This window comes from Erinaceus europaeus, chromosome 9 (assembly GCF_950295315.1).
Source record: "Erinaceus europaeus chromosome 9, mEriEur2.1, whole genome shotgun sequence".
Taxonomy (NCBI): domain Eukaryota; kingdom Metazoa; phylum Chordata; class Mammalia; order Eulipotyphla; family Erinaceidae; genus Erinaceus; species Erinaceus europaeus.
Window position 1 is genome coordinate 39123712 of NC_080170.1, and position 21502 is coordinate 39145213.

Sequence of the window (21502 nt, forward strand, 5' to 3'; positions counted from 1 at the left end):
CCAGGTTGTTTCCTAAGGGGGAGAAAGACATGTGAGACATGTTCAGTTTTTTTTTAATCTATGTCTGTTCAGAACAAACTATTAAATAAAATGGATGAATCTCTGTTCTTCACTCTTTAACTTCTTTTAGAAGCCATAACCCAAGCCTGTTACTAAGGCCTGAACACTCAGGCCAGCTCTGGGCAGAAGAGCTGGTCAGAAGTGAGTGGAACCTGCTCACATGCCAGGCCTTTTCCTCTTGTTGCTATCACTTGGCCACCACTATACCACACCTCCCTCACTAACTTTATGATCTTTTAACAAATAGCTTTTAAACTCAGTCTCTAGAAGCTTAAAGATAAACGTTAAGACCCAGAAATCTCAACATGGCTCCACCTAGGAAAGTATGGATGGAGAGTAATGTTTCCTCCTGTCAGTGTCATGCACCCAATAACCCCCCTTCTCTCCCTCTCCCTCTCTCTCTCCCCCTGGCAGACATCCCCCATGTCTCTGCAGGATTCATGAGCCTGACCATTTAATCTCAGCACTTCTGTCCAGCTGGCATAGAAAAGCATTCAGGTCAGTTGTCAATATCTGGACCTGAATGTTCCAACAAGAAATGACAAGAGCCCATGTCACAGACTTCCATTTCTCAGTGATGGAAGGGGGGAGGAGGAGGGGGAGGAGGAGGAGAAGTAGCCGAAGGGGAAAATTGGGTCTCTTGCGGGTGACTTTTGAGAGTTTAGAGCCTCTCCACTCCAGTCTGTGTACCTTCCTCATTTAGGGGGTAAGGGACTGACATCTGGATCCCACAGCCTGACCCAAAGGGGACTGACAGGTAACACTGGGGTAGGGCAAGGCAGCCTTTGCAAATCTAGTAATTCTCGGACATTGTCCTGTCCTCTTCCTCCCCTACACCTCGGGCTGCTGGATAAAACAAGGGCTGTCGGGTGGGGTAAACAGCATAATGTTTATGCAAAGAGACTGTCATGCCAAGGTCTCAGGTTCAATTCCCCGACACCACCATAAGACAGTGCTGAGCAGTGCTCTGGTAAAATAAGAACAAGAATTCGTGGGAGTCGTGTGGTAGCGCAGCGGGTTAAGCGCAGGTGGCGCAAAGCACAAGGACCGGAGGAAGGATCCCGGTTTGAGCCCCTGGCTCCCCAACTGCAGGGGAGTCGCTTCACAGGCGGTGAAGCAGGTCTGCAGGTGTCTGTCTTTCACTCCCCCTCTCTGTCTTCCCCTCCTCTCTCCATTTCTCTCTGTCCTATCCAACAACGATGACATCAATAATAACTACAACAATAAAACAAGGACAACAAAAGGGAATAAATAAGTAAATTAATTAATAAAAAAAAAAGAACAAGAATTAGAAGGAAAAAAAAAATCACGGACTGTCTACGAAACCCTAAGTAGTTAAACAGGCTAACAACGGATAACTTCCAAATACAAGTACATCCCAAAAAGTGGGTACCACACACTCTGGGCCGTCCTAATACTTTGGGGATACACACCCTGGCCTCTCCTCAATACTCAGCACACACACTATCCGATCCCTAATCCTTAGGGGACACACGTTTTCTCATTCCACATCCGTAGGGGACACTGAGCCATCACTCGCCCCACGGGTCCACAGCCCAGAATACTGTGAAAAGCACTTGTATTTCCTGCGATCTTACATGCCACCCTTGTTCCCGCCCCGGAGGTGTATCGCAGGCCGCCGAGACTCGGGGTCCACTCCTTGCCGAGGAATCGGAGGAACAAAGGTCGCTGCTCCCTGTAGAAACAAAGGTTGCAGCTCTCCGGCAGAAATTCAGCCAAGCCCTTCTTCGGGCCACTTCACAGGCTCTAAGTATACCGGAAGTCCCGCCCATAGAGGCAGAGCAGGGGCAAGACAGCCAATCCAGAGGCAGAATGACTCCTGCTGGTTCCGGGACGAAGTCGCACCGGAAGTTACGCATAATGGTTCTTTAGTCAACTGCTGCTGGAGGGTTACCCGAGGCGGCGTCTAGCGCTCGGGAGAGCGGCGCGACAGGCGCGCCATGGACTCGGGCAGGCACTGGGCTGCGCAATACCCACAGCTGCGCGCGTCGCCCGGCAGCGTGTTTGGCGTGGCCTTCGCGGCGCGGGTGGCCCTGGTCCTGTATGGCGTCTTGCAGGACCGCGCGCTACGCGTGCGCTACACCGACGTAGACTACCTGGTCTTCTCGGACGCCGCCCGCCTGGTGGCTGCGGGCCGCTCGCCTTACCTGCGTGCCACCTATCGCTATACACCGCTGCTCGGCTGGCTGCTGGCTCCCGGCGTGCACCTTGGCGCGCTCTTTGGCAAGTTCCTCTTTATCAGCGGCGACCTGCTCGCCGCTTTCCTGCTTTACCGGCTGCTGCGCCTGCGCGGCCTGGGGCGCAGTCAGGCTTGCGACTACTGCATCTTCTGGCTGCTCAACCCGCTGCCCATGGCTGTGTCCAGCCGCGGCAACGCCGACTCGCTGGTAGCCTGCCTGGTGTTGGCGACCCTCTACCTGATCGAGAAGGGGCGCGTGGGCAGCGCCGCCGTGGCTTACGGGCTCGCGGTGCACATGAAGCTCTACCCGGTGACCTACGTCCTGCCCATCGCCCTGCACCTGCGGCCCGAGCCGGGCGACTCCTCGCGGCCGCCTCGGTACTCCTTCCAGGCCCGCCTGTACGAGTTTCTGAAACGCCTGTGCAGCGCGTCCGTGCTGCTGTTCGTGACGGTGTCCGGGCTCACCTTCTCCGCCCTGGGATTGGCCTTTTACTCTAAGTACGGCTGGGACTTTCTGGAGCACACTTACCTGTATCACCTGACCAGACGGGACATCCGACACAACTTCTCGCCCTACTTCTACATGCTGTACCTGACGGCGGAGAGCAAGTGGAGTTTCACCCTAGGCATCGCCGCCTTCCTGCCGCAGTTGATCCTGCTGTCAGCAGTGTCTTTCGCCTACCACAGGGACCTCACCTTTTGCTGTTTCCTCCACACGTCCATTTTTGTAACTTTTAACAAAGTCTGCACCTCCCAGTACTTTCTCTGGTACCTCTGCCTGCTGCCACTTGTGATGCCCCTGGTGCGAATTCCGTGGAGGCGGGCAGTGGTTCTGCTGCTGCTGTGGTTCATAGGGCAGACCCTGTGGCTGGCGCCCGCCTACATGCTGGAGTTTCAAGGAAAGAACACTTTCCTGTTCATCTGGCTAGCCAGTTTGTTCTTCCTCCTTATCAACTGTTCCATCCTAATTCAGATTATTTCCAACTACAAGCAAGATTTCCATACAGAGAGAATCAAATATGACTGATACACATTCCAGTTCTGTGATGTCCCGGTTGTTCTGAATGGAACAGAAGAGGGCGCTTTGGAAATTTCTTTACAACATTTTAAGCACTTTAGTGAAAGTACCGTGTGGAGCATAAAACCCTGTTCCAACAGAAATGTAAAATGATGTTTGCATTATATATAGGATACTCGTGATTGAGGTTCACCTTCTACGACTCACTTATCTGGGCCGTGATGGGAAGGAAAGGTTACCTGTGGAAAGGCTGATGATACCCAGATGCCAAAAGGCTTTTCTAGAAAAGAGAGGAATATAGACAGAGGTAAGGTCTCAGCCAGTGTTTTTCCACCTACACTCTACTGCTGTCTTTTAACCCTCACTTTTTCTTTCTAAAGCTTCCCCCAAAGTTAGAAATTCACAAGATTTTTCCTAAAGTACAACTTGTGAATAGGAAATATTGAATGTGCTACTGTGCCTATGTCGGGAAAGGGTATTCTTTGTTATGGTAGCGCACCTGGTTGAGCGCACATATTACAGGTTCAAGCCCCTGGTCCCCACCTGCAGGGGAAAGCTTTGCAAGTGGTGAAGCAGTGCTGCAGGTGTTTCTCTGTCTGCCTCCTTCTCTATCACCCCCTTCCCTCGAAATTTCTGGCTGTCTCTATCCAATAAACAAAGAAAATTTAAAAAAATAAGCAAACAAAAAAACTAAAAAACAAACAAAAAGTGGGGCCTAGAAGATAAAGAATTTAAATTGTAGTCAAGTTTTTGATAGTTGTTTTAACTTAGTTTTTTTTTTTTTTAAAGATTTTATTTATTTGTTGATGAGAACGATAGGAGAGAGAAAGAACCAGACACCACTCTGGTACATGTGCTGCCGGAGCTTGAACTCAGGACCTTTCACTTGAGAGTCAAGCACTTTATCCACTGTACCACCTCCCAGACCACTGTTTTGTTTTTTTTTAATATTTATTTATTTTCCCTTTTGTTGCCCTTGTTGCTTTATTGTTGTAGTTATTAATTGTTGTCGTGGTCGTTGGATAGGACAGAGAGAAATGGAGAGAGGAGGGGAAGACAGACACCTATCAAATCGATCTATTTGAGTTTTAGTCAAACAAAAAGTAAAAACAAATCTAGATTGAGGGTTTCCCTAACATTCTAAAATGCTGCAGCAATATGATTTTGAAGTTGTGGTTTTCAGAGATGAGCAATTTAACATTGCTCTTTCAAAATTAAAAAAAAAAGTATATTTCGTGTTGGCACAGACCTACACAAGCCTTTGAGAAGGTGCTTCATAGATAGACTGAAATGCGATTGCTGCAAAACCTCTTTGATGAATACTTTTGGGGATCTGCCATGAGAAACAGGAAGAATGAATAGTTGGTCATACAGGGTTTGCTATTTGGGTGAAACTAGAGGAAGTTGTTGACAGTGACCTTTTATGTGGCATCTGTCATGCTCCCCACATTAGGTCTTACCTCCAGGACTCTTTGTGACTTTGCACTGGTGGGCTTCCAGCCATGGCATTTACTCTTCTCTTCTCTTCTCTTCTCTTCTCTTCTCTTCTCTTCTCTTCTCTTTTCTTTCTTTCTTTCATTCTTTCTTTTTTTTCCCTGCCATTCTTTATGTAAAACAATTCTTTGGCACATGGTGCCAAGCACAAGGATCCTGGTTCAAGCCCCTAGCTCCCCACCTGCAGGGGAGTCGCCTTTCACAGGCAGTGAAACAGGTCCGCAGGTGTGTATCTTTCTCTCCCCCCTCTGTCTTCCCCTCCTGTCTCCATTTCTCTCTGTCCTATCCAACAATGACATCAACAACAATAATAACTACAACCACAATAAAACAACAAGGGCAACAAAAGGAAATAAATAAAATATTAAATATAAATAAATATAAACACAATTCTTTGGGTAGACTTGGCAGGGAAGAGTGTGGGGATCAAACAGGATTCCAGCATCCCAATATAATTGTCTTTTTGGTATTCTTTACTGCTTCTTCGTTTATTTTTTTCACCAGAGCACACTGCTCAGCTCTGGCTTATGGTGGTGCGGGGGATTGAGCATGGGACTTTGGAGCTTCAGGCATGAGAGTCTCTTGGCATAACCATTATGCTATCTGCCCCCACCCTGACTGCTTTTTCTGTAGTCATAAATATGCAGATTTAGTAATTTCCTTCTTATTGTTAATTTTAACATTCTTGTGGTTTATCTTTCATACTTAGACTGAAATTGCTGAATAATCTTTTATCATGAATGTTCACATTGCACACACATTCTTCTGTGGTTACACTGTTTAATGTTTTTAATATTCTAAATAAGACTTTAATCAGTTTCTATGTTTTAGGTCATTCTTCATTCAGGGAACTTCAAATCTATTATATAGCTCCTGCCTTTTAAGAAATTCTCTACTAAAAGAATTTTTCTTTCTTTGCAAGTACGGTTATAACGCTGGGTCTCTTATACCTGCACGATTCCACCATCTCTCCTGGCTGACTCCTTCTTTCCTTCCTTACCCCCTCTTTTTCTTTTTTTTGATAGAGGGCAAATGGCCAAGTAGAGGGGAGACACCATAGCACTACACCGCTCATGCAGCTTCCTCCATGTAGAGGTTCTGTGTGCTGGGGACTTGAATCTGGGTTCTTGCACATGGTGATGTTTGTGCTTTATCGTGTAAACTGCCTCCTGGCCCCAAGAATTTGTTTCTTAACAGATGCACATAGTATTTTTGCAGTTTACACACTGGATTTTTTTTAGTAAATTAATGGAAGAAAGTATGTCATTTGGCCTCTTGGGCATTTTGTCTTCTTTTCCAGCTTTGTAAAATCTCTCTACATTAACTGCAATCCTTTAGTAATGCCTTCAAATTCCTAACACTTTGGCTTATTTCCTACATAATTTTGTTCTTATGCCACGTCTGCAGATCAGTATACCCAGTTTCTGGTAGACATTCATTGTTGGCATATGAGATTTGCATTTCTAGATAGTCTGTGTTCTGTAGTTGTTTAGTGTCTTCAAAATGTAGTTCTTAAATATTCCTGGATACATTCCCTGGGTTGGGCTCATCGAAGATAAACTCTCACCCCCTCCCCCAACACACACACACACACACACACACACACACACACACACACACACACACGAAATCTTTCTTAGAACTCTGGGTTTTATTTGTTATTTTACTTATTAATGGGAGAAGAGGAATGAAAACCAAAGCATCATACAATGCTGGGACTTCATGCTTGGGAGGTCCATGCTTTATCCACTGCACCATCTCCCAAGCTATAAAACCCTGGATTGTAATTGCAATTTTTCACCATGTGACTGGTGGGCTCTAAGTGACATAATAGGGTGTCAGACGTTTTGTAGAACTTGTCTTTTAGTTGACATAGGGCCAAATTATTTTTCTCTGATCTGTTCTTTCTTCCTTCCTTTCCTTCCTTTCCTTCCTTCTTTCTTTCTTTCTTTCTTTCTTTCTTTCTTTCTTTCTTTCTTTCTGTCTGTCTGTCTGTCTGTCTGTCTGTCTGTCTGTCTTTTTGGTTTTTGCCAGTACACTGCTCTGACTTAATGGTGGTGTGGGGGGTTGAACCTGAGACCTTAGAGCCTCAGGCAGGAGAGTCTGCTTGCATAACCATTATGCTATCTTACCCCATTCCCTGTTTTCTTTTTTCTTAATAGTTTTATTTATTTATTAATGAGAGAGGTGGTGAAAGAGAGAAGGAATGAAAACATCACTCTGGTACATGCACTACCAACGATTAAGCTCGGGACCTCATGCTTGAGAGCCCAGCACTTTAGCCCACTCGCAGACTGCCCTCAGCTGTCTTCTTCTACATTACACCCCCACTTCAGCTATCTGTAGTGTGAGTAGGAAAGGCAAAGCCTGGGAAATTTCACTCAGGATGGTCCCTACATTTAACCTCTTCCCCCTGCCCCGGTGTTTTATTATGAGCAATTTTAATTTAAATATTGCCCATATACCTGCTACCTAAGCTCAGCAGTTAACAACCAGTGAGCTGGTTTTACATCTTGATGATAAGTTCTGGCTTTTCATGGTTCACTGACATTGAATAGTATTTTGTAACTAATTGCTTCATTTGATTTTTTTTTTTTTTTTAACAGAGCACTGCTGAGCTTTGGCTGATGGTGCGAGACACACACACACACACACACACACACACACACACACACCTGCTGAGCTTTGGCTGATGGTGGTGCGAGACACACACACACACACACACACACACACACACACACACCCTGAACCTGGGCCTTTAGAGCCTCAGGTATGAGGCTCTCTTTGCATAAGTATTATGCTGTCTACCCCCACCCACTCCATTTGATTTTTCTTTTCTTTTATTTTATTTTATTTTATTTATTTATTTTTTCTTTTCCATTTGATTTTTCGTAGCAGCATTTGAGTTGGTATTTGTACTATTTTACAGATGAACAAAGAGGCTCACAGATTGAATGAGCTAATAAGCACCAGAGTTTAAGGTTGAAAAGAATGTCTGATTAATGGTATGCTTTCTTACCACTGTATTATGTCTTAGGTTTTCTTAATACCCAGGCCCAGGAGAGGAAAACTGCTACAGAATAAATGGACTTCTACCTCTAACGAATGTCTTGGGAATCACTTTTCATTCCTGATCTAGATATTTGCCTGAGGACTTCTGCAGTTGTGCAAGCATCTATCATCCCCAAACTTTTTCATGATTTCAGACCTGTAGTAACTTCCGGCATCCAACCCTCTCACCAAATTAATCACCTCTTTCTTTCTTTCTTTTTTTTTTTTTAATATTTATTTTTATTTATTTATTCCCTTTTATTGCCCTTGTTGTATCACCTCTTTCTTACTGATGACTTCATAATGCCCTTTCCCTCCATAGCCTGCTCTAAGAAGTTGATTTGCCTGAACCTCATGGTAGTGCAGCGTTTAAAAATCAAGCAGTGGCAATCATGTGACCATCATTTCCAGAAGGTAAATGGTAGTTGTGAAGTCCAACAGATGTGCTCCAGGTTGTAGAGAGGTAGAGAAGTGCAGATTAAGAGAGTTTAGGTTCAAATTCCAGTGCATGATCTTAGAATTCTTTTCCCTGGATAAAATTTCTGTCTGTGAAATGGGAATGTTAACACAGTCCTTACAGAATTGTTGGTAAGGATTAAGTGAACTAAGATGATCTAGAATAAGATTTCCCCAGCTTTAACCTGCTGGTCATTAGCTTTAAAGGAGTTCTTTTGGGAGTCTAGGCTCAAACCTTTCTTCCGTGTTCTAAAAGACTTCAGAAAAGAACACAGGTTTATAATAAATAATTGTTATAAGTGTTGTATACTACGGGATGTGTAAACAAGAATTTAAAAAAAAATTATTTATTTTCCCTTTTGTTGCCCTTGTTTTTTTATTGTTGTAGTTACTATTGTTGTTATTGATGTCATTGTTAGATATGACAGAGAGAAATGGAGAGAGGAGGGGATGACGGGGAGAGGAAGATAGACCTGCTTCACCACCTGTGAAGCGACACCCCTGCAGATGGGGACTTAGGGGCTCGAACGGGGATCCTTCTGCCAGCCCTTGTGCTTCGTGCCACATGCGCTTAACCTGCTGCGCTACCTCCGGACTCCCAAGATTTTTTTTTTTTTTTTCACTCAGAGCACTGCTCCATTCTGGTTTATGGTGATGCAGGGGATTGAGCCTGGGACTTTGGAGCCTCAGGCATGAGATCTCTGCATAACGATAAAGTTATCTACCATTGCTCTGTAAACAGATTCTGCTATCTGGTTCTGGCTTGACAGATTCATGTTTGTGTATTCCCATCCCATAATACTAAGTGGTGGTTTGGTTCATGGTGCCTCAATCACTTATACACTTTTCCATTATGTCAAAGGGTCACCCAGGCTGGTGCTCAGCTGACGGGAACACATGTTTTGCCTAGGTCAGAAGCATCCAGAGAACACTAGTCTTTATTCAGCACTGGTCCTGGAAAGCTAGGTAATCAAAATGGACTTTCACATACATTACCCTGGACAAAAGCCAGGCTAAATGGGGACTGTTTCTAGCTGCTTGGACACTTTGCTAATCGATGGGTCTTCTAAAATGAAGTGACACCTGTAGTAACTATTGAAAAATGATTTGGAGCTTGACTGTGAAGTTCAGTTCATTTCACAAAGGACAAATTTTAATATGTGTTCTCCATTTTAGGGGGCAATTATTTATAGACCCGGACTTTTTGCCAGGTCTTGTAATAGACAAGAAAAAGCCCATGCTTTTGCAGAGTTAACAGTAAAGACAAAAATATTATCTGCTATTCATATGAGCCTCTTTAGGTCACACCATCTTATAACTTATAACAGGAGTAGAGGATGTTACTCTCTCTTGCTAAGAATAATGAGGACTTTCCAAGGTCAACAGCTTGTTAATGATAAGGCTTTTGGTTCTGATTTTATATCTTACAACTCTATATCATGTTTCCACATAATGACTGGTAATTACAGTGAAAGAAACTGTTGTTGTTATCAAGTAGTCAGCGCAAGTCCCTGTGTTCTTCCCCTGTCATGTGTCCTGGCATGTGGGTCAGCTCTAACAGTCTTCATGGAGTTTCCTGTTTCATGAGCTACAGTAAGTGTTTACCTATGATGACTGTCACCAGGAAAAGTGAAGCAAGTCAAGGAAGCCAGGTGTTAGCAGTAAGGAGATGGGTGCTGATTTAGATGAAGCAGGCAGTCATCTGAGCAGATGCCTGGAGAAGTGAAGATGAGATAAGTGTCTCTGCCAGGGACTTCTAATTTTTTTTTAATTATTATCTTTATTGTTAGATAGAGACAGCCTGACATTGAGAGGGGGATAGGAGACAGACAGACACCTGCAGCTCTGCTTCACTATTTGTGAAGCTTTCCCCCTGCAGGTGGGACTGGGGGCTTGAACCTGGGTCCTTGCACATTAATGTATGCACTTAGCCAGGTGTGCCACCACCCAGCCCCGGCCCTGGTGTATTTAAAGAGGGTTCACGGAACTGACTGGAGCGCAAACCAGGAGCAGCCAGAATCAAGGTCAGAATCCAGGAGAGCATGAACACAAGCTGAAAAAAAGGGGCCAGGTGATGGTGCACCTGGCTAAACACACACATTACAGTGTGCAAGGACCTGGGTTCAAGCCCCTGGTCCCCACCTGCAGGGGGAAAGCTTCAGGAGTGGTAAAGCAGGACTGTAAGTGTCTCTATCTCCCCCACCTCTCAATTTCTCTGTCTCTATCCAACAGTAAAATAAAAAGATTAAAAATAATACATTCTTTTAAAAAAAAATTACATTAGTGTTTTACTGACCTATAATAGAATAACCATGGGCTCACTTATGGCTGTTTTTCCTGACTTTTGAACAAACTGGTAAGGAAGGTGAAATATATATAAACACCTTTATATTTGAGTGGTGCTACAGGTACTTTCACATTGTTTTGAGATGTGCAAGTTCTTTAAGACACTCCTCCCCCCCCCTTTTTTTTTTCAGGTGAGAAGCCTAGGGCTCTTTGCCCTGGGTCAGGACTAGCTCTAGAGACTCACTGCTATTAATTTCTCTGCTGCCCTGACCAGATGACCCAGTGACCCTGAAAGTCAGAAATTCAGGGGGAAAAAACATTCATTTGATACTTACTGAGAGTCTATTTGTGTCAAACACTCAACTAGAGTTAAGAGTGATCACAGCAAGGAAACTGCAAAGTCAGTATAGTGGAGGAGGTTCCACAAATGGAAAGGTGGCTGCATGTAAACAGCTAGGGTAGTGGGGGGATTGTAAACTCAACTTCTTAGTGATTTAATACTGATATACAAAATGATAGGATAATAGCAGCATAATTCCATACAGTTTCCATCACCAGAGTTCTGTGCTCCATCCCTCCACTGGAAGCTGCAGTAGTTCTCCCAAGACCACAGATAATGGGCTGATTCTTTAACTATATCTGTGTGTGTATGTGTGTGCATATAATATATGTGTGTATATATGCATATATATATGTATGTGTGTGTGTATATATATATGTTTTCCCCCATTTTTTCAGTGGTTTTGCCTTCACTTTCAAGTCACCCCTACACCTATTACTACTTATGAGTGCCTTTCCTTTTTCCTTCTTTGACAGGTAAGTGAAACATTCCTGACTTCCTCTGGTGTTTTCCAGATTTGCTTCCCTTTCAGTGATGGTATAAAAACAAGATTCCTGGTGACAAGTGCTTCAGTTCCTGGTGGAATGGGGCTATAAAGCCCTCTAGTTTTCTTCCCCTTTTATTTACTCCTCTGAGAGTATGGACCAAAATTCTTTTTGGAGTGTGGAAGGTGGGAGTTCTGGCTTCTGTAATTGCTTGTCCACTGGACGTGGATGTTGACATGAACGCAAACTTGGTGTTCCAATAGTGGAGGTTCTTGGCAATCAAATAATTTCCTGCCTTTCCTTCCATTTTTTTCTTTGGAAACGTTGGCTGGGGTCTGTCTAGGGAGTATGTTGGTGAATTTTAACAGATTTTTTGACAAATAAAGTCTTAAAAATGGTAACTATGCGCCACTATCTGTTAACACTAGGTACTGAGATGTTTGTTTTCTTTTACTACTGAGTAAATACTGGGGCCTTTCTTTGAAACTTCATTGCTTAAAATTGCTCGTGCTCAGTTATAATGTTCATGCTCTTAACTCACAAGATCCTTCATTTGAAAAAAAAAACATTTAGCTCTACCCTGCACTTTCAGGTTCATCTACCAGATAACATGTCTGCATACCTCTGCTTTTGCTCTGTGGAGGCAGTGACTGTATACTGTGCATTGGGAGGGACCTATCTTTACACATGTTCCTTTGCTCTCAAAACTGCTTATTGAGATGAGTGTCATTTGCTGGTGAGAAAGCAGCTTACTAAGTTAATCCCTGCCCCCATAAAGTTGTAGGCTTATAAGGGATGGAACTAGAGTTAAAACCTAGATCTAGGGGCTGGGTGGTGCTGCACCTGGTTGAGCACACATGTTACAATGTGCAAGGAGCCAGGTTCAAGCCCCTGGTCCCCATCTGCAGGGGAAAAGCTTAACAAGTGGTGAAGCAGTGCTGCAGGTGTATCTTTGTCTCTCTCCCTCTCTATCTCCTGTCCTTTCAATTTCTGGCTATCTCTAGCCAATAAATAAATAAATAAGATAATAATAAAACCCATATACTACTCACCTATTAAAAATGGTGATTTCACTGTTTTCCACCCATCTTGGATGGAGCTTGAAGAAATCATGTTAAGTGAAATAAGTCATAAATGGAAGGATAAATATGGGATGATCTCACTCATAGGCAGAAGTTGAAAGACAAGATCAGATGAGAAAACACAAGTAGAACCTGAACTGGAGGTGGTGTATTGCACCAAAGTAAAAGACTCTGGGATGGGGGTGGGGGGGTACAGGTTCTGGAAAAGGATGACAGAGGACTTAGTGGGGGTTGTATTATGTGGAAAACTGGGAAATGTTATGCATGTACAAACTATTGTATTCACTGTCAAATGTAAAATTAATCTCAATAAAGGGGAAAATTTTAAGAAAAAAATAAAAATAAAAACTGAGTGGAGAAGAGACTAGCAAAAAGCATGAGATGAAAACAGCAAGATTCAAAGACTCCACTTAAGATATGTCTGTCTCTGGACCAGGTGGTAGTGCAACAGCAGGTTAAGCACACATGGTGCAAAGCACAAGGACTGCCTGGTTTAAGCCCCCTGCAGGTGGGTCACTTCACAAGCGGTGAAGCAGGTCTGCAGGTGTCGTATCTTTCTCCCCACACACGCCCCCATCTTCCTTCCTCTCTGCATTTCTCTCTGTCCTATCCAACAACAATAGCAGTAGCAATAATAACAACAATGATAAACAAGAAAGGCAACAAAAGGGGAAAAAAATTGGCCTCCAGGAGCAGTAGATTTTTAGTGTAGGCACTGAGCCCCAGTGATAACCCTGAAGGCAAAAAAGAAAAAAAAAAGATATATGTAAAAAAAGTAAAATAATAAAAACCAGATCTACACTGAAACTCTTATATTGAGAGAACCAGGGGCAGTTTTGCCTATGATAACAGTTACAGTTATCACAGCTGGGAGATGTTATGAAACATCCTGACACATAGGACAGCCCCCATGAAGAAGACCTGACCCCAGGTGCCAGCAGTGCTAAGGTGGAGTATAAAGACCCTTATAGAAACCTTTAGCCTACACTGACTACAAACCAGAGTGCACCCAGCCAGAGGCGACTTGCTGAGAGGCTGTCAGTGCCTGGGGCCAGCCATGGCATTAGTAGGGAAGGGAGACTCCTAGTCAGTCCTTGGTTTCCACCTGCACCATCCTTCCACCTGTCTTCACTTCTCCACTTTTTTTTTTTCCTCTGTAGACTCATTTATCTTGGAGGAGCCAGCCCAGGAAGCTCCAACTTCTTCAGAATTCTTTTGTAATTAGAAGGTAAAGTCAGTGTATCAGAAGCTGCAGGTTTCACACTGACACCATCCCTGGAACCTGGGAACAAGGCCAAAAGTGTCACTGTTTGAAACTGACAATCAAAGATGGATAGGATTAATCATGATGATAATCTTTCCAGGAAATAAGCACCTCAGAGTTTGCTAAGTGTGCTACTGATAACACTTGGCTGTTTCCTGATCTCGGCCAGGGCCGAAGGATCCCTCCTGTGAAGGAAAACCTTGAAAATCTACCTTGTGTGCCTGAGAGAGAGTGCACCTGGTAGGGCATGTGCCAAGCTTTGTGCATGACCAAAGTGCAAGCCCAGGTACCACATACCACTGGAAGAAGATCTAGTATTGTAGTGTCTCACCCTCCCTATCTGAAGGAAAAAGTGGTCCAGAGCAATGTGTGCGTGTGCCCACACACTAAAGGAAAATGTGACTTGTGTGAGATGAGCATAATCTAGGAAATCTTAAACTGCTTCTGGCAAGTGTCCTAATGGGGGAAGCATTTTTAAAAGACTTAATCTCTCTTTTTAAAATGTATTTATTATGGGCTCAGGCAGTGGTGCACTGCATGCAGCATATATGTTACAGTGTGCAAGGACCGGGCATAATGATTATCCCAAGGACTTCCATGCCTGAAGTTCTAAAGTCCCAGGTTCTATCCCTAGCACCATCATAAGCCAGAGCTGAGCAGTGCTCTGGTTGCTCTCTGTGTGTATCTTTCTGTCATTAAAAATAAATAAGATAGGGAGTCGGGCTGTAGTGCAGCGGGTTAAGCGCAGGTGGCGCAAAGCACAAGGATCGGCATAAAGATCCCGGTTCGAACCCTGGCTCCCCACCTGCAGGGGAGTCACTTCACAGGCGGTGAAGCAGGTCTGCAGGTGTCTATCTTTCTCTCCTCCTCTGTCTTCCCCTCTCTCCATTTCTCTCTGTCCTATCCAATAACTACAACCAATAAAAAACAACAAGGGCAACAAAAGGGAATAAATAAATATTAAAAAAAATTAAAAAAAAAATAAGATAGGGGTTGGGAGATAGTGCAGCGGGTTAAGTGCACATGGTGTGAAGCTCAAAGACTGGCATAAGGATCCGGGTTCAAGCCCCTGGCTCTCCACCTGTGTGTGGGGGGGTCACTTCACAAGCGGTGAAGCAAATCTACAGGTGTCTATCTTTCTCTCCCCCCTCTGTCTCCCCATCTCTCTCGACTTCTCTCTGTCCTATCCAACAATCATATCTATAACAACAATAATAAAAACCACAACAGGATAAGCATACACCAACGGCCCTGGGGTTCATGCTGTGTGGTGCCTTGGGGTGAAGGGGGTTCCCTCATGTTCCTGACAGTGTCAACTCATTCACCTGTCAGGGATGGTCTGGGCTGTGCACCAAAACTGCAAATGCTGCTCTCTACATGTTTTAGAAATCAAGTAGCAAGTCTGCCATAAACCCATAAGCATCAAATAAGCATGAGAGAAAAAAAAAAAAAAAAAAGTCTTGCTTTACAAAAAAAAAAAAGTAACAATGATAAAACAACAAGGGCAACAAAAGGGAAAAAATAGCCTCCAGGAGCAATGGATTCGTGGTACAGGCACCCGAGCCCCAGCAATAACCCTGAAGGCAAATAAATAAATAAATAAATATAAGATATTAGAAAAAATTGCAAGGACCTGGGTTCAACCCCCCTAGTCCCCACCTGCAGGGGAGAAGTTTTATGAGTGGTGAAGCAATGTTATAGTTCTCTCTCTCTCCCCCCCCCTTTCCTCTCAGTTTGTCTCAATTCAAAATAAAAAAATAAAAGAGGATTCACTGAGAGAGAGAAAGAGAGAATGAAGGGATGGAGAGAGACAGGTCCAGATCCACCACCCAACTGGGGCCATGAGTTGTCTCTCCAGTCAAGCTCCTGCCTTGTTTTGTGTATATACGTAAGGAGGCCCTGGCACGAACCAGTCTTCGTCTAGCCCTACCTTCTGTTTTTAGAGTTGGGCTCATCCCCTTGGGGACCTGTGCATTCTTATTTATGAACACTCTGTGACTGCCGTACTCCACACTGCTGGCCTAAATCACTGGCAGACACTTTCCAGCTTCTGTGAGTCCAAGGGGCTGGCAGGAATCCACTGCTAACTGGACCTGGAAGGAAAGCCGACAGCAAGTGCATCCTCTCGGGGCTTATAATATTTACATGAGGTCCACTCACTGTATTAAGTTGCCTGGGTGAACCAGGTACTTAAAGAAACTCATAAACCACATGCAGGGACTTGCCTTCTGGGATATTTACAAGAAAACTTGACATTTTCAGTGCCGAGGAAATAGTTCAATGATTGTGCACCAGACTTTCATGCCTGAGACTTGGAGGGCCCAGGTCCACTTCCCAGACCACCATAAACCAGAGCTGAGCAGTGCTCTGGCTTCTCTGTCTCTCACTGAAAGTAAATAAATTAGGGCCAAGTGATGACACACCCAGTAAAGCACACACATTACCACGCAGAAGGACCCAGGTTCAAGACATCTAAACCTCATCTGCAGGGGAAAGCTTCACAAAGGGTGGAGCAGAGCGGCAAGTGTCTCTCCCTCTCTACTTCTCACAGTCTATCCAAAGTAAATAAATAAATAAATAAGCAAACTTCTGGGAATAGTGGACTTGTGTAGACATAAAGCCCAAGTGATAATTGATGGCAATAAAATCTTCAAAAAAAAAAAAGACATTTTAATTTTTCAGAGTATTAACATCTGCCTAATTTCTCCTCTGACATCCTGCAGATTTGGGTTAGCTTTCTTTATCAATCTTTCTCCACTGCACCACCTCCCAGGCCTTCTTTACCAATCTTTATGACACTGAGTTATTTGAAAAATCAATCCAGGGCTGATGAAGTAGCTCACTTAGGGATAGAGTGCTGCTTTGTTACATGTGTTCCAGGTTCAAGCCCAGCCCCCAGCACACTGAAGGAAGCTTTGGTGTTGTGGTCTCTTTCACTCTCTGCCTTTCTGTCTCTACAAAAATAAAAAAACAAAAGCAATCCAATATGGCCTCTGAGGAGGTACAGTGGATAAAGCATTGGACTCTCAAACATAGGGTCCAGAGTTCAATCCCTGGTGTCATGTGCCACGTGAAGCTCTGGTTCTCTTGCTTTCTCCCCCTCACTAAATAAGCAAATCCTTAGGATTAAGAACATATAACAGTTAACCTAATGATCATGTACAGCACATATATGTGTTATATAGATGAACACAACAAGCAAAACCACATATATGTACACATTCATGAACACACAGCAAACAAAACCACATGAACTCTATCCAGCGCCTTCCAATATAGCTGAGGAAGTCTAATAATCACCTGATTCATCTGAGGTTCCTCAAGCTTGCTTAATTTTTCTCATTAAAAATAGATTATTTCCTGGTGGGAGAGAAAGCACAATGGTTATGCAAAAAAGGCTTTCATGCCTAAGGCTCCATGGTCCTAAATTCAATCTCCACCATAGGCCAGAGTAAGCAATGCTCTGTTTGTTCTGTAGCTTTCTCTCATTAAAATAAAAATTAAAAGAACTTTAAAAACTGGTTCTGTTATTAAAGCAATAAGTTCATGTAGAAAAACTACACATAGTTTATACGGGTGGTGGTGCACCTGTTTGAGCGCACATGTTACAATGCGCAAGGACCCAGGTTTGAGTCCCTGGGCCCCAACTGCTGGGGGAAAGCTTCATGAGTGGTGAAGCAGTGCTGCAGGTGTATCTCTGTCTCTCTTCCTCTCTATCCCCCCTTCCCTCTTGATTTCAGGCTGTCTCTATCCAATAAATAAATAAATAAAATAAAAAAAGAAAGACCATACATTAAAAGAAGAAATCGACAACATAGTTATGGTAACTCCATGACCCAGAGCTTGCCTGTAGGGTTTCTCCTTTCCAGTCTCTATATGCTGTGAAGTCACACTAATTTCAAGTGGAGATAGGGGCTGTAGGGTAGCTCACTCGGCAGGGCATGAGTTCAAACCCTGATGCCACAGGCATGTGATAAGGCACCAGGAGAAGCTCTGGGGCTACGCTGTCTCTCCCTCTCTCTGTGTCTCAGTCTGAAGTTAAAATGTTGGCCTGGGAGAAGTGCAATCATGAATGTATGGGATCAAACCCTGATGCCACAGGCATGTGATAAGGCACCAGGAGAAGCTCTGGGGCTACGCTGTCTCTCCCTCTCTCTGTGTCTCAGTCTGAAGTTAAAATGTTGGCCTGGGAGAAGTGCAATCATGAATGTATGGGATCTCAGCACTGCAAGGGGGAAGAAAAGGATTCAGAAAGAAAGAGAAAATAGGGGCTTTAAGATAGCTCACTCAGTAGAGTACAAGCCTTATTCTGTGTGAGATCATGAGTTAAAACCCTAGCGATGGCGGGTGGGAGAGGTAGGCGGTAGCGCAGTGGGTTAAGCGCACGTGCCGCAAAGCACAAGGACCAGTGGAAGGATCCCGGTTCAAGCCCCCGGCTTCCCACCTGCAGGGGCGTCGGCTTCATAGGCGGTGAAGCAGGTCTTCAGGTGTCTGTCTTTCTCTCCTGCTTTCTGTCTTCACCTCCTCTCTCCATTTCTCTCTGTCCTACCCAACAACAATGACATCAATAACAGCGATGATAATAACCACAACAATAGTAAAGAAACAACCAGGGTAACAAAAGGGGAAAAAAATGGTCTCCTGGAGCAATGGATTCGTGATGCAGGCACCTAGCCCCGGCAATAACCCTGGAGGCAAAAAACAAAACAAAACAAACAAACAAACAAAAAAACCCTAGCAATGGGGATCCCTGGCTGGTGGAGAGCAGTGCTGAGAGCTCTCTCTCTCCCTTCCTCCCTCTCTTTTTAAAAGAAAAGGGAAAAAATGGGCCCAGAAGGCTACACTCAGCAGTGTCACACATGTGTGAGGTCCAAAGTTCATTCCCTGTCACCAAATCAAAGATAAATAAGCAGACTTGTTTTACTTTCAAGTAGACTGAAAAATAAACACAAGGGGGGGAACAAAAAAAGAAAAACACCTTAGTGATGTATTGTGAACGTCTTTCAGCAGTAAAAAATATTTTCCAGGGTTGGGGCAGACTTAGTCACTGCCGAGAGTTTCCCAGTGAGAACGTGCTGCTGGGGCTGTTTCCCAGTCGCTGTCGCTGTCTGGCTCAGTTTGTTTCTGTGTTGTTATATCAATAATGGCATCCTTGCAGCTGAATCCTTGTTTATGTTCTCATTCCTCAGACGAACTGGGGAAACAGACTTGCTGAGTCAAGTGGTTCTCATCCAGACTGCCAGAATGCGATGCAGGTTGCTCTGCTTCCCTCCGCCAACAGCGCCTGCCTCTGCCAACACCAGCCCTTCAAACACAATTTCCTAATCTTGGTCAAGGCCATCGAAGAAAGAAAGATTGGGCACACGGAGCAAAGCGCAAGGACCTGCGTAAGGATCCCAGTTGGAGCCCCCGGCTTCCCACCTGCAGGTGTCCATCTTTCTCACCCCCTCTCTGTCTCCCCGTCTCTCTTGATTTTTCTCTGTCCTATCCAACAACAATGACAGCAATAACAACAATAATAATAACAACAATGGTAAACAACAAGGGCAACAAAAGGGAAATAATAGCCTCCAGGAGCAGTGGATTTGAATGCAGGCACCCAGCCCCAGCAATAACCCTGGAGGCAAAAAAAAAAAAAAGAAAAGAAAAGAAAGAAAGATTGGTATCTCCGGGGATGCTTGGATTGTTGTTGCTTTGATTCCAGGGAAGATGTTTGAGTGGGACAATATTTTTCTTTTTCTTTTCTTTTTTCTATTTCTTTCTTTTTTCTTCCTCCCTCCCTCCCTCTCTTTCTTTCTTTCTTTCTTTCTTTCTTTCTTTCTTTCTTTCTTTCTTTCTTTCTTTCTTTCTTTCTTTCTTTCTTTCTTTCTTTTGGCTCCAGAGTTGTTGCTGGGGCTTGTTGCTGGCACTACAAGTCCACTGCTCCTGGTGGCCATTTTTACCATGTTATTGGATACGACAGAGAGAAATTGAGAGGGGAGGGGAGACAGAAAGGGAGAAAGGGGGCAGGATGGTGGCACACCCAGTTAAGCGCATATATTACAATGCACAAGGACTCAGGTTCGAGCCTCTGGTCTCCACCTGCAGGAAATCTTTGTGAGTGGTGAAGCAGTGCTACAAGTGTCTGTCTCTCTCCCTATCACCTCCATTCTTCTCGATTTCTGGCTGTCTCTATCCAACAATAAATAAAGATAATTAAAAATATATATAAGAAGAAAGAAAGGGAGAGAGAAAGGTAGATACTGCAGACCTGCTTCACTGCTTGTGAAGCACCCTCCCTCCCCTACAAGTGGAGAGCCAGGGGCTTGAATTTGGATCCTTGTGCTTGTACTATGTGCAACTAACCAGGTATGCCATTGCCTGCCCCCCTTGAGACAGCATCTTTCCTTGTGTCCTGATCACTGCAAGACTAGGTTTTATCATGTATTCTGCTGACTATGACCCTGTCCACTACCAGCAAGGCCTTATCCATGGTGATTTCTTACTTTGTGACTGGCTTTTACACATTTGGGGCTGCCTCTCTTTACCAGAGAGAGTGGTCCTTCATGTTGAAATATCTTTTTTATTTATTTACATTTTTATTGTCTTTATTTATTTATTGGATAGAGACAGCCAGAAATCGAGAGGGAAGGGGGTGGTAGAGATGGGAGAGAGACAGAGAAACACCTGCTACACTGTTTCACTCCTTGCAAAGCTTTCCCCCTGCAGGTGGGGACTGGGGGCTCGAACCCGGGCCCCTGAGCACTGTAACACGTGTGCTCAACCAGGTGCACCACCACCCGGCCCCTTGAAGTATCTTTCCTTATCTGCCTCTGAGCTTTTTAAAGTGTGGGATGATTAAAATGTTCACACAATCAAGATCAGTCTATTCCTTTTATAATAGGCATTTCTTGCTATTTTCTAGAAAGTTTCTCCAACCTGCCAAAAATGATAGTAATATTTCTTTGAGGGCTTATTCAGTTCAGTTTTTTTTTTGGCAATACTGGGATTATGTGCTTACCACTCCTGAGTGGACCTTTGTATTTCAAATAGATATATATGGGTAGGGGGCCACAGCACTGTTCTACAGTCCTTGGAGCTTCCTCCGGTGTCGTGGTATATCTATGTGGTTCTGGGGCTCAAACCTGAGACCTCACACATGGTGAAGCACATGGTCTGCCTGGTGAGCTATCTCCTGGCCTTGATACAATTTTGACATTTTAATTCCTTGCAGCAAACCTGTGATTTTTATTTGCTTTGAGATAAAAAGTAGAAATTTGGTTAATTTCAAATATTTAACTGTCCAAAGGGTAAGTACTTAGTCAACACTAGTTATTTGTGATATTATACCATATTTGGGTCACTGAGGAATCGACTTTGTCCTAGTCTATAGTAGGAATATTTCCAGATTAACAGTTTCTAAACAAGAATGAATTTTTGTAGGACATTTACAGAACTCTTTTATGTCTTTGCTTGGTGCGTATTTAGAACTGACTTTTGGGTTGGAGTGTTATTAATGAGAGCAGGAGAGAAGCAGAGCATCACTCTGGCACATGTGGTGCTGGGGAGTAAACTCAAGGCCTTGTGCTTGTGTGTTCAATATGTTATCTACTGCACCAAGTCCTGGGTTGGGACTTTAAAGCCTTGTGTTCTTAGCTGAACAACAGTTGGTGAAGTTCAGGAATGTCTCAATCCCACACTTCTGAGCTCCACTACATAGCAGAAGGCTCTTCAGCTAATTTCCAGACCTTCTCAGGAATGCCCCCTCCCCCCCCTCAAAAAAAATC

General features: G+C 44.1%; 1 protein-coding gene and 2 long non-coding RNA genes across 4 annotated transcripts; 1 reads left to right on the forward strand and 2 right to left on the reverse strand.

The window, feature by feature from the left end:
- Positions 1 to 136: 136 nt before the first annotated feature.
- LOC132540388 (uncharacterized) lies at positions 137 to 1770 on the reverse strand. Its single transcript, XR_009551569.1, has 2 exons — positions 1659 to 1770; positions 137 to 1027 (listed from the first exon to the last, which is right to left on the reverse strand). It is a non-coding gene; the product is annotated as an uncharacterized LOC132540388 (long non-coding RNA).
- A 116-nt stretch (positions 1771 to 1886) lies between these two features.
- On the forward strand, positions 1887 to 11791 carry PIGM (phosphatidylinositol glycan anchor biosynthesis class M). Of its 2 annotated transcripts, none has more exons than XM_007530607.3 (2): positions 1887 to 3585; positions 8146 to 11791. In XM_007530607.3, exon 1 carries the CDS (start codon positions 2022 to 2024, stop codon positions 3285 to 3287), a length of 1266 nt encoding a protein of 421 aa, XP_007530669.1. In that variant the 5' UTR covers positions 1887 to 2021; the 3' UTR covers positions 3288 to 3585; positions 8146 to 11791. The 2 variants fall into 2 exon arrangements, with proteins under 2 accessions (XP_007530669.1, XP_060053671.1); XM_060197688.1 differs by having other exon boundaries at positions 11382 to 11791.
- Positions 7353 to 7619, reverse strand: LOC132540387 (uncharacterized). Its single transcript, XR_009551568.1, has 2 exons — positions 7446 to 7619; positions 7353 to 7382 (listed from the first exon to the last, which is right to left on the reverse strand). It is a non-coding gene; the product is annotated as an uncharacterized LOC132540387 (long non-coding RNA).
- Positions 11792 to 21502: the final 9711 nt, after the last annotated feature.

Coding starts and splice junctions, on each gene's coding strand:
- PIGM (XM_007530607.3), top strand. CDS start 2,022: ATGGACTCGGGCAGGCACTGGGCTGCGCAATACCCACAGCTGCGCGCG.